At 49.0% G+C, this 12,656-nt stretch overlaps 1 protein-coding gene across 5 annotated transcripts in view; it reads left to right on the forward strand.

The window, feature by feature from the left end:
- The window catches only part of MYO1B (myosin IB), a 123,616-nt gene that overhangs the window by 24,412 nt on the left and 86,548 nt on the right, over positions 1-12,656 (forward strand). For all 5 annotated transcript variants that reach the window (XM_075430050.1, XM_075430045.1, XM_075430049.1 and 2 more), the window contains exon 3: positions 12,000-12,115. In XM_075430050.1, coding sequence (XP_075286165.1) covers positions 12,000-12,115 — 116 coding nt within the window. The remainder of the gene's footprint in view (positions 1-11,999; positions 12,116-12,656) is intronic.

The raw sequence follows: 12,656 nt of genomic DNA on the forward strand, positions 1-12,656 counted from the left end.
CATGGCAAACTTCAAATGCATTCGTAAAATCGAGTTGGTATGCGACTGATGAATTTTGACTCGTTCTGTTGAGCTCCCTCTCTGAACTTTGTGAAGTTTTCTGGAATACGCTCCGCCAATCCAGCTCGGTAATTATTTTTCCTTCGTAATTTGGGATGCTGACAAGTGGGAGGGGGGCATCTGTCTGTGTGTGTATTTACGGTGACTCCGGAATGGTGGAGATTGGGGATAAATTGTAGCATACACATCGGTCTGCCACTTATTTTTACGTTGGGTTTGCTGCTCTGTGGGGCGCATGGAAGCGACGAGAGAGGTGTGGGGAGTCTGGAGGGGAGCGGAGCTGCGTAGGCTCGTGGGAGTCAGCCTTTAGAGGCCAGACACGGCTTTATTCTTCTGCCCTGCACATTTTTCTCCGCAGTTATGTTGTTTCTTGAAGTCTTCCCAAATTTGCAGAGGTCAACATTTTGTTCCTTACAACAAAATGTTTGTTTGCTTTTTGTTCTGACAACAAAACAGAATCTTTCTCTGATGTCAGCATTTAATTTGTATTTGCTGCGCGTGGAGTTCGTGGGCTGCTCTGGGCAGGAACAGTCCTATGGTACTGAACACACGTTGTTTTATCACCGCAATATTAAATATTTGGCATTCCAGTGTCATAACTCAGTGTTTACTGCTTGAGGTAGCATCCCTGTGGCTGCCTGCCGGTGGCGCGGCTATTGCGGCGCGCTTCTTCCACAGACTGAGCTGCTGCCCAGTGGTCTGTGTTGTTTTGACATTTTAGGGGTAACCTGCTTGTTTCTGACTTGACTTTACTCCGCTATGTCTGCCTATATTATTGTTGTCATCAGCGGCACTGAGTCTAGTTGGAGGCTGGTAACTAGTGGTGTCCCTCAGGGGTCAGTACTGGGCCCAGCCTTGTTTAACTTCTTCCTCAACGACCTGGATGAAGAGTTAGAGTGTACCCTCAGCAAGTTTGCTGATGGCACCAAACTGGGAGGAGCGGTGGACACACCGGCAGGCTGTGCTGCCATTCAGCGTGACCTGGACAGGCTGGAAAGCTGGGCAGAGAGGAACCTGATGAAGTTCAACAAAAGCAAATGCAGGGTCCTGCACCTGGGGAGGAACAACCCCATGCACCAGTACAGGCTTGGGGTGGACCTGCTGGAGAGCAGCTCTGTGGAGAGGGACCTGGGTGTCCTGATGGACGACAGGTTAACCATGAGCCAGCAGTGTGCCCTGGCAGCCAAGAAGGCCAATGGGATCCTGGGGTGCATTAGGAGGAGTGTGGCCAGCAGGTCGAGGGAGGTTCTTCTTCCCCTCTACACTGCCCTGGTGAGGCCCCATCTGCAGTGCTGTGTCCAGTTCTGGGCTCCCCACTTCAAGAAAGATGAGGAGCTACTGGAGAGAGTCCAGCGGAGGGCTATGAGGATGAGGAGGGGACTGGAGCATCTCTCCTACGAGGAGAGGCTGAGGGAGCTGGGCTTGTTCAGCCTGGAGAAGAGAATGCTGAGAGGGGACCTAATATATACTTAGAAATATCCGCAGGGTGGGTGTCAGGAGGATGGGGCCAGACTCTTTTCAGTGGTGCCCAGCGACAGGACAAGGGGCAACGGGCACAAACTGAAGCAGAGGAAGTTCCAGCTGAACATGAGGAAGAACTTCTTCCCTCTGAGGGTGACGGAGCCCTGGCCCAGGCTGCCCAGGGAGGTTGTGGAGTCTCATTCTCTGGACATACTGAAGCCCCGCCTGGACGGGGTCCTCTGCAGCCTGCTGTAGGTGACCCTGCTTCGGCAGGGGGGTTGGACTAGATGACCCACAGAGGTCCCTTCCAACCCCTACCATTCTGTGATTATTGATTCGCTCCTTTTTCAGCTACCGTACAGTATGTAGGAGTTTAGCGAGTTGCCGTCGGGCGTAGTGGTGTTGTCCCTGCTGCGCTCGTACCTGCTGTTCCAGATGCTACGTTTGGACAAAGAGAATGGAGGACAGAATGATATGAGTGAGACCAGTTGTTTTGTTCTGCATCAGCCTGGTGTGACCATCCCTCCATATTGTGTGGACATCCCTCCATATTGTGTTATATCCTCCTGTTGTGAACGACGGTTTTGTGGTATCGGGATACATAAATGCAGCTTGCTGGGAAAATCTTCATTGTAATAGGATTGGGTGATTGTTGAAGTTCAGTTTAATCCTCAATTTCGTTACCTTCTGATGCCAGCATGATCACGTTGGTCTTTAGTATGTGGTTTTTGAGTCCAGGTGGGGTCCTTTGCTGGGTTTTGGAGAGGGTTGTTGTCCGCTGTGGTCTGGGCTCCGTCCGAGCTGCGTGCATGCCTGCCGGGAGCAGGTCCGTGCCTCTGCTGCTCCTGCAGCAACACGCAGAAGAGTCTGTCCCCGTGCCAGACCCGGCCCTGCTGACTTGCACCTCGAGCTATTTACTTGTGTTTATCCAGCGAGTCCAGCCTGGGCTGCTGGTCTTCCTTTGGGAGTTTGAGGAGCGGCCGGTGCGGTGACTGAGTGGTTTCTTAAAGGCAGGATGGTTGAGAGCCGGAGCGGAGCAGCCCTCCATCTGCCTGGGGTGGGAGCCCAGGGGACTCGAGTTCCCTCAGATCTCCTTCTCTTCCTCCCTCAGGGGACGCCCGTGTCGGTTTGAGCCATTTTCCCATCAGTGTCTCAACAGTTTCCCTCTCCGAGGGGAGCTACGGAGTTGTAGTAATAATATTGTTGCAGCTGCCACGGGCTGGGACCTTGAAGCGGGCTGCTTCTCCTTCAGATGTGAAGAAGGGCTTGTGCGCCCAAGGCACATCTTTTCCCGGGATGGCTTGTGGTCTAAGAAGAATTATTCTGCCTCCCTGGAAATCTTGCCGTGCTTCTTATCTAGATAGAAATCCCCTTGGTCCTCTGGCCCTTCGCATCAGCCCGCTCTGGTAAAACAAGTTTTATAACTTGCCCGGAGTCAGGAGTAAGGATTTTTGCAGCCGGCAGGTTGGTTGCTTTTTGCCTTGCAGTGCTTGGTGGGAGGAGAGTTGCTTATGGCAAGGCAGTGCTTCGTTGCCTTGCCTTTAGTCCAGCTCCCACCATGCGGAGCACAGCGTCCGAGGCACTTGTTTGTAGGGCCGTATGCAGTATCTGAATAAAGGAGTAAGAAAAACATGAATAAGGATCACAAAGTTATATGCATGCTGTAGGGCCGTATGCAATGTCTGAATAAAGGAGTAAGAAAAACATGAATAAGGATCACAGAAAATTATATGCATGTTGTAGGGCCGTATGCAGTATCTGAATAAAGGAGTAGGAAAAACATAAATAAGGATCACAGAAAATTATATGCATGTTGTAGGGCCGTATGCAGTATCTGAATAAAGGAGTAAGAAAAACATGAATAAGGATCACAGAAAATTATATGCATGCTGTGGGCTGTGTGTAGGGGTCTTCTCCTTCCCTGCATGCTCTTTTCTGTTTTGCCTCTGATGTGACCCTTTGAAAGGAGAGAGGAGGTGGTGTAGGAAATGCTTCCCGTAGGGCTAACAGCGTTGGCTCTGCCCCAGAGTGCTGCGTAGTTCTTCGCTAAGGTGGCGATGATGTTTTCGGCGTTTACTAGTGGTTTCAGCGCATGTTGTATGAAACAAAAATACAAAAGGAATTTAATGAAAGATTGGCAAATAATAGAGGTAGAAGTAAAAGCGTCCAAGTACCGTAAAAACACGGCTTTCACCCTGAAGAACGTAGGTTAGCTTTGGCTGCAGCGTGGCAGGAGCCGTATCGCCCTCCCACCCCTGCTTTCTTCGTACAGAAATAATGAAACGTATTGGAATGAGCGCTCTTGCTCAGGTTTTTCACCAATGGTTTCTTGGCGCAGACGCGATCTGATCTCCAGGTACTGTTTGCCTATATCAACAAGTTTTTATCTTTTCAAAAGTGGGCAGGCACTGACGTTCTGGGGTATTTAAATGCCGTCCTCAAAATGTCTCATGTCTGCTCAGCACAAGAAGGATGTGGAACTATTAGAGCGGGTCCAAAGGAGGGCTACAAAAATGATCTGAGGGCTGGAGCACCTCTTCTATGAGGACAGGCTGAGAGAGTTGGGCTTGTTCAGCCTGGAGAAGAGAAGGCTGCGGGGAGACCTGATTGCAGCATTTCAGTACTTAAAGGGAGCCTATAGGGAAGATGGGGACAATCTGTTTAGTAGGGACAGCAGTGACAGGACGAGGGGTAATGGTTTTAAACTAAAACAGGGTAGGTTTAGGCTGGATATAAGGAAGAAATTCTTTACAATGAGGGTGGTGAAACACTGGAACGGGTTGCCCAGAGAGGTGGTGGAGGCCCCATCCCTGGAAACATTCAAGCCCAGGTTGGACAGGGCTCTGAGCACCCTGGTCTAGTTAGCGGTGTCCCTGCTCTCTGCGGGGGGGTTGGACTAGATGACCTCTGGAGGTCCCTTCCGACCCAAAACTTTCTGTGATTCTATGCTTTGGGTGGACTTCCTCAGCGCTTTACTGTACAGGTTTCACCTGCCATTGCATCCTCTGTGGAAATTTTGCTTGTTTGTGTCAGAACATCCCAGTGTAGCCGGAGGGGTGGATGGCTGAGGTGATTAATCTGCTTCAACAAGAACATCAGAGTCTGTCAGAACGATGGCAAGGCGAGCAGCAATGCTCACTGAGCAGAGGAGGGATTTCTGTGCCCTGGAGAAACTCGGGAGAGAAGCCTGATAATCTGTGCGGCTACATCCCCTTTACGTGCTGGCTTCAACTTGCCTCTGGGTGTCTTTCTCTGGCAGATGCCCCGCTCTTCCTTCGTGGCTCGGATCTAAACCAGGTTGCAGAACGGTTGAGGGCTTGCTCCTGGCCGCTGCGGGCTGCGCAGTGACTTGCAGGATGGAGCCCGTGCTGAAGACTATTTTAGCAGCCTGGTTACCCTTTTTGGCATAGGTTGCCTGTGTCGTGGTCGTTTGCTCTGGGGTCCAGATGTGCGCTTCTGCCTTTGTGTTACCTGGCTGAGCTTGGTTTTCTGGAGTCGTCATATCAGCCATCAACGTATTTGGTGCATGACTGTGATGCATCCTAATGCTGAATGTTATTTCCTCCAGCAATAAGGTGGTTTTGCTTGAACTGTGGATACCGTTGCCTCAGTTTCTTCTTTTGCTGGATTTCCTCCCCCCCAAATTTCAGGAACTCATTCAGTGCTCTTCTGTGCAGTTTTCTTTAGTCTTTACCATCCTGTCCAGGTTTTACAAGGCTGCCTATCATGATTAATAGCTGCATTAAACACATATAATATCTTACCAGGTTTGTTTTTTTGCTTTTCATTATTACAACGTACAGACTCTGTGCACGATATTTCTGGGGCGAAAATGCTGTGTCCAGGAGGGTGGTCTCGAGCCAAGAGAGTTTTAATCATCATGGGGAATAGGCTGTGTTTGTTCAGAAATCCAGTATTATGTTTCTTCACTCATACAAACATAATTAGAAAGGCTTCCAAACTGCAGTGGAAAATGCTCAGTAATATCAAGGAGAGGGGGAGAGATGGAGGCACGCGGAGTACGAGAGCCTGGTTTGTGTTTTCAGTTTACTGCAGACCAGCCTTTGAGAGAGTAAATTTTTAACATTGGCTTCCCTTCCAGTGAGGGGTGTAGAAACAGGTCTGCTCATCGGCAGCGTCTCGGTGACTACTGCAGCCTCTCCCGAGCTGAGCAGGAGCTTTGGGGAGATGCTGTCTTTGCTGGGAAAGACTCATGGGAGGACTCAAAGCACAGAGGTTCCTTTTGCTAACTGAGGACTAATGCTGCGTGATGCTGGCTGAGTCCAGCCCTTACTGGGTATGGGAAAATCCGCACAGAAACTCCTGTTCAAGGAAACCAAACTTTGTTAGTTCCTGTTTTTTTTCTGCTTGATCATTGCTTTTTGGGATCCTGGGGCTGTGCCTGCATAGTTGGTTGCAGACGGTACCCGGCGGCTCTGCTCGTGCCCCGAGCTCACTGAAGTGGGAGGCACTGGCTGAACGCAGAGCGCAGCTGCGGGCCTTGGACTGCAGGCAGAGCTTATTTCTGTGTGCTGTCACCAAACAGCGCAGGCAAACCCTGGGGCGTTGCAGGATGAAGCCCTAGTTTGTCCGTTTGTGTTTTCCAGGCGCCCAGCCCATCCTTCTCCGCCAAACGCTACGAACACCTACCTTGTGATACACAGCAATGCAGTAAATCAAAGGCCCAGAAAGGGGCTCATCTGGAGTACTGTGTCCAGTTCTGGGCTCCCCAGTTCAAGAAAGATGAGGAGCTACTGGAGAGAGTCCAGCGCAGGGCTACAAGGATGATGAGGGGACTGGAGCGTCTCTCCTATGAGGAGAAGCTGAGGGAGCTGGGCTTGTTCAGCCTGGAGAAGAGAAGGCTGCGAGGGGACCTTAGAAATGCTTACAAATATCTGCAGGGTGGGTGTCAGGAGGATGGGGCCAGACTCTTTCCAGTGGTGCCCAGCGACAGGACAAGGGGCAATGGGCACAAACTGAAGCATAGGAAGTTCCGTCTGAACATGAGGAAGAACTTCTTCCCTCTGAGGGTGATGGAGCCCTGGCACAGGCTGCCCAGGGAGGCTGTGGAGTCTCCTTCTCTGGAGATATTCCAGACCCGCCTGGACAAGGTCCTCTACAGCCTACTGTAGGTGACCCTGCTTCGGCAGGAGAGTTGGACCAGATGACCCACAGAGGTCCCTTCCAACCCCTACCATTCTGTGATTCTGTGAAAGAGTAATAATGGTCCAAGGTGGTTTTATTTTTGGTCTGGGTGTTACTCTTTTCCTCATTCTTTCTAAATGCATCCTCTTGCAACTTTTTGAGTGTTTCCAACCTGAAAAAGCACCACGGACCAGAAGCAGGGTGTGTTTAGCTGTTTGATTGTGGCCAGCCACAATGAGAAACAAATCTGAGCACCCAGCATGATTGTTCAAATAAGAGGTGATATTTTAATAAGGCACACAGCTAGCTGCTGCGAATGTTTATCCAGTTGAGGAACTTCATTGTGAAGTGTTAAATTTGCCGGGTTCTGTTTGAGTTTGAGACAGTTCAGAAAACCAGGAACGTGTAAGTACAGACTTCCCTCTGGGTCTGCAATCTCCTTAGCGTTGGCTGTTCTGAGCGTGCAGCGGCCCGTGTGCTGATGAGCTAGCAAGCTCCAGAACTGCAGCGGTGCAGGCAAACACAAATGCAAATGAGTATTACAATAGAAATAAAATTTTGCATATGTCATGTTAAAAAAAAAAAACACTAAAATCCACAAACCCAAAACACAGCCCCCCCACCCTGCAAAGAAACCAGCACTGCCCAAGCCTCGGTGCTGGATTTGTTCCGATAAAATCTAGTCGCACTCTCTTTGATCTTGCTTTAATGTCTCTCATTTCAACGAATTGTTTTAATGGCGTGATCTGAAACTCTTCGGTCGTAGGAACCCAGCACACTCGAGCGTAATCAGTGCTAAAGAAATGTGCATTATGCGTGTCTGGAGTGTTAAAATCGGTCTGCATAAATGGAAGAATCAGTATCTGTATTTTACTAGAATTTCTTTGTTTTCTATTTCTGTGCTCCAACTTTTTAACAGTAAATAAGCAGAGCAACCTTACTGGGCCCTGGGATTTTAGCACACTTGCAGGGTTTGTTAGCAGTTGGGCATTCTGCAGCAGTTTTTCGGGACCGTCGGAGGCGGCTGTGGGTGAGAAGCAGCGGCTTTGCTTGTCACGGAGCTGACGAAAGTGGAGCGCGCTGCCAGAAGGTTTGCAGCAGATCTGCGTCGATGCTTCGTGCTGTTAACCTCTGCCGAAGGGTGCTGTGCAGAGGATGCCGCGGATCCAGAGAAGCTTTTAAAGACACGAAGCAGGCTGTGACAATAGCCCCAGCTCTGCGGCTCCTGTGCTGCAGCCTCAACCGCTGTCCGTAGCGTTCCCTGCCTTCCGCGGCTGCGATCTTCTCTCTGTTGCTGTTTCAGGCCTCCTCTGAAGCCGGTCTTTAAGCTGCTTGGGTTAGAAAGGCACAGAAGGCCTTGCGAGGCGGGTACAAGCTTGAAGCAGCGGTAACATCTTGCCCCAAGTGGTTGTGTTTTCTTCCAGTCCTGGAGGGAGAAAATGAGGCATCTGAGTGCCTTGGGTGTTGCATCTCCAACCGCACGTAGAAGCGATGTAACAGAGATGATCGGCTTTTCTAGCTGAGCTGTGATTTAGAACTGTCTTCGTACTCGGGGTCTTAAACCCTTCACTGAACAGGAAGGAGTTGTATGCGCTGCTTTGGTGGAGAACGCAGAGTTCTTTGACCCGGTGGGAATGTGAATGCTCTTTTCCGCCGATGAAATGCTGGCGCGTTACGGTGTGGCTGTGCCACATGACAGACGCACTGAGACACGGTGACTGAGAGTCCTTTTGGTTCGGGTGCTGGACAGACACGCCAAGGAGGCAGAATTTGCCTTTGTGGGTTATTGCAATAAAGTAGAAATTTGAAGGAAGAAGGAGTATTATCAAGTGCGTCACAGAATCACAGAATGGTCGGGGTTGGCAGGGACCTCTTTGGGTCACCCAGTCCAACCCCCTGCCCAAGCAGGGTCACCCAGAGCAGGCTGCACAGCACCGCGTCCAGGCGGGTCTGGAATATCTCCAGAGAAGGAGACTCCACAGCCTCCCTGGGCAGCCTGGGCCAGGGCTCCATCACCCTCAGAGGGAAGAAGTTCTTCCTCATGTTCAGCTGGAGCTTCCTCTGCTTCAGTTTGTGCCCATTGCCCCTTGTCCTGTCGCTGGGCACCACTGGAAAGAGCTTGGCCCCATCCTCCTGACACCCACCTTTGAGATATTTGTAAGTATATATTAGGTCCCTTCTCAGCCTTCTCTTCTTCAGGCTGAACAAGTCTATTTAGCAAAACTTGAGGAGGCAGCAGATCTTGTCCAAACTCGCATAACAAGACTAAAAGCCAAGAAAGAAACCAAATCTCCTGCCTGCGTTCTGTGCGTTCAGCATCACGAGGCCGTCCCTCTGAGGTTTCATTTTTTTCCTTAAACAGGGAAAATGACAGATCTCTGTAGTCCCCGGGGTGCCACAGTATGGTTTCCCTCTACTCTTGGGCGTTCTGCTTTCAGCACTGGAATGTTCCTGCGCTCGTCGCTTGCTCAAGGATTTAAGCCATTTATTTTGTTTGTTTATAATAGAGTTCTGGTGGGAAGGCAGATGTTATGTGGGAAAGCTGTTTTCCGGATCTCTTTATCCCCGTTTTGTGGAATCTCACAGACCACCAGCAGCAAGCAGCTCTTAGGCATCAGCTTGGAGATACTGGCAATTTCAGAAGAGGAAACGTGTTAGTCCTTGTAAGCAGCTTTGCAGCAAACCCAGTGATTTCTTGGCACGCTTTGGCGTGGTGTTTAAAATGGACATCAGTATGTCTTTGTTTCTCTGTGGTCATTTGACCTTTCGAAATATTGATATTTTAGGAAATGGCCTGTATTTGTTCATGTCTGACGATAAACAGCTGACTTGAATTCCCAAAATACGTTGGCTAAGCAATACTTAGCTATGAAGAGATGGTTCTAAATAAATCTCATTTGAATGCCAGTATTCAAAATTAAAAATCAAGGTTTTCACTTGTCCTTCTTTACCTTGGCATCTCAGGGTGCTTCAAGGAACTCAGCAATGAAATGGTATGGTATTGTGGTAGCAGAATAGCGGAAAAGGGCAAGTCCTTGAATTCCAAAGAACTCCTGTTTCAAAATGCAGTCTTCAAGATCTGGCCTTCATCTCTCTTCTGATACTTTCCAGCACTGATTTCACAACAGGCTGAATTCACAAATTCTTAAGATTTTGGCGGAAAGGAGTTAACCTATTAATGCTTGATTGGAAAAGAGTCCTGATTGGGGTTTGCGTGCACTTGTGAACACTAGAAAGCTTCTTACTCTTGGGTATCTGTTATTCTCGCCAAGAATCTGTAGATTTGCAAATTGCCGAAGCCGCATGTGTTGAGAGAGCAAAGTAAACACTGTAGAAAGGCAGTTTTTGCATTTTCTTCTTGTTCATCCAAAGAGATTGGGCACAGATGGAAAACCCTTTCCTCCTTCGGGGGGAGGATGGCCACAAAGCTAGAACAATTTTTTATTTGAAGAAAATGTGTATAAGCACGCAGTGCGGCGTGTGTTCGAAAGCAGCAAAAATCTGAATTACCTGGGGATTTTCTCAGCAGTCAGTACCTGAATGCCTCTGGGGACGCGAGGCACCTCCAGAGCCAGCACCCTGCGCGGGCTCTCGGGCTGCAGCCACCCTCTTTGGGGCGTCTTGGGTCTGTTCTGGGCTTGGACACACGGCGGGAAGTGTTTTGCAGAAAGTTTCTCGCTGGTTCCAAGAGGCGAGGGGAGAGTACGTGGTGTTCAGAAATGGTGAGCTGGGAGCCCAGTCAGTGAAGTGTTGTGTTTTGTCAGAGCAGCAGTTGTACGGCGAGTTGTCCGCGGCGGCTGCTTCTGTTTCATCCTCTGGGTAGTAAACACTGCAAGGATGAGCGACGAGAGGCTCTGGAAGCCTCCTACTACTTGTTGTATCGCTGCAGCCTACTTTGACCGACTCTATTTTAAGCGAGACAGAAGATGCGGTGTGCGTTCACAGCTGCTGTGGAAGATGGGAAAGCTTGCTCTCCCAACTTTCTGCTTGGGAACAAATTTGTTTAGCACTCGGCAGAAAATTGCTTTAAATGTGAAAGACAGGGAAGGGTTGCAGCGCTCGGTGTGATTAATTTGTGACTGCAGCTCTGGAGCTAATCCGGTGCTGTGCTGAACCTGTTGGTGAGTAATGCGGGCTCCTTGTGCCCCCGTTCCCATTTACAAATCTGTATTGCAGCACGTCCCTGTAAGGCAAATTGTGGGGATAAATCCAGTGACTGTGAGGTGCTACGGTGTCATGGGGCAGGAGCCATTTAAAAATCATAGATCTATGTAAAAACCATTGCTTTTCTTCAGTAGTTACTAGCAAGTGTAATCCAAATAACAGGAACTTTTGCCTGCAGCCTTTATACCTCCCAGGGAGTCCCTGGTTATTGGAAGTCCGTGTTTCACAAGGTGTTATTTCATGGTTGTGGAAAGAGATACCAAACACTTGGGGTTTCATTAAGCTTTGATCAGTATCTGCAGGCAGGGTGGGATGGGGTAGTGTCTTTTCTTGCTGCTTGGGTGTATTTGAACGTACCCTTGCAGCTGGAGGGAGGTGGTAGAGAGCTGCGGGGCTTGTGGCAGTGGGCTTGACGAAGGCAGGTTAATTATTGGGTGCCGATACAGTAATTGGGGTGTGCAGTGTCAGTCCTTCTTCAGCTTGGTAGGGAACGGGACCTGACAGAGCACGACAATGTATTACTCTGCTTCCCAAGGGTAGTGGCAAATTTTTAGAATTGGAAATAAAAATTATGCTTCATGTCTGCTGAGGAACTGCGGCAGGACTTTGGCTTGAATCCTGCCAGTAATTCTCTCCTTTGATGGAAACCTGTCAGAGGTTGTTAGCCTGCAGGTTTCTTCCCTGTGAAGCTCTCCGGTGCCCGAGGCTTTGAAGAGATGGCGTGAAGGTTCTCCTCGGGTGCGGGAGTGCAGTCCGACTCCGGCTTTGCCTTGACGTGGTGGTTTTGTGTGAGCGCCCGAGGGCTGCAGCAAAGCTGGTGTGACATTTGCCATGCAGATGGAGGCGGTTCTTTGTGAACATCTGTGTCCTCTTCCCTTTCCCTCCCCCAACTCAATTAGTCACAGAAATACTATATGATTGGGCTTTCTTTTCAAAAATGTGCATAAGAGGCTTTCGGTTATGTAGGAAGAGCAACTTGGTACCCGACGGTGATTGTTGAGAGAGATCTAAAAGGTGTTTTGGAGTGTATGTACATATATATTCATTGCTACAATCAGGCTGTTTGTTGGTTTCTTTTTGCAGAAGTATTAAATGTGAGAATAATATATAAGCAGGAAAAGTATGTTAAAAAGAAAAATCCTTTTTTTTTTTTTGTTTTCTTTCAACAGACATACATTGGCAGTGTGGTGATATCGATAAACCCCTACAGACCTCTACCCATTTATACTCCAGAGAAAGTGGAAGAGTACAGAAACCGAAACTTTTATGAACTCAGTCCGCACATGTAAGTACAGTGCAGAAGTTTCAGTTTTCATTCTGTCCTGAAACAGATGGTGCCAGCTTCCTCTCTCATCAACAGGTCTGCGTTGATGAAAGCAAACAAAGCAAAAATCACACCACCGCTCCTCCAAAATGAATTCTTTATGAGTTCATCCTTGTTTTAAAGAGAAGCCAAGAGGAGTTTACCCGTTCGGTTTCACATGTTTAGATCCTGGTCTGTGCATTTCTGAACGTTTTCCTGTCGTTGTTAGCAGTAGCCTTCGTTACTGCATTGGGAAGCAAGCAGTCTGCTGGCGAGGAAATCTGTTTCTTCCAAAGTCCAGGTTGCCTTGGGAAAGCCTGTAGGTTTTAAATACGTTGGAGTCACACAGCGTTACTTTTGATATCTGAAACTCTTCACTTCTCGTTACACGAGGGCAGAAATGAAAAAACTGTCGCGATGAATGCGGAAAAGTATTGGATGTGTCTGAATGGTTTGCTGTAGGGAAATAAAAGCGTGGTGGTCTCTTCTCTGTGCTGGGCATCAATGAGCCCATTCTGAGAGG

The sequence above is a fragment of the Opisthocomus hoazin genome, chromosome 9 (assembly GCF_030867145.1).
Source record: "Opisthocomus hoazin isolate bOpiHoa1 chromosome 9, bOpiHoa1.hap1, whole genome shotgun sequence".
Classification (NCBI taxonomy): Eukaryota; Metazoa; Chordata; class Aves; order Opisthocomiformes; family Opisthocomidae; genus Opisthocomus; species Opisthocomus hoazin.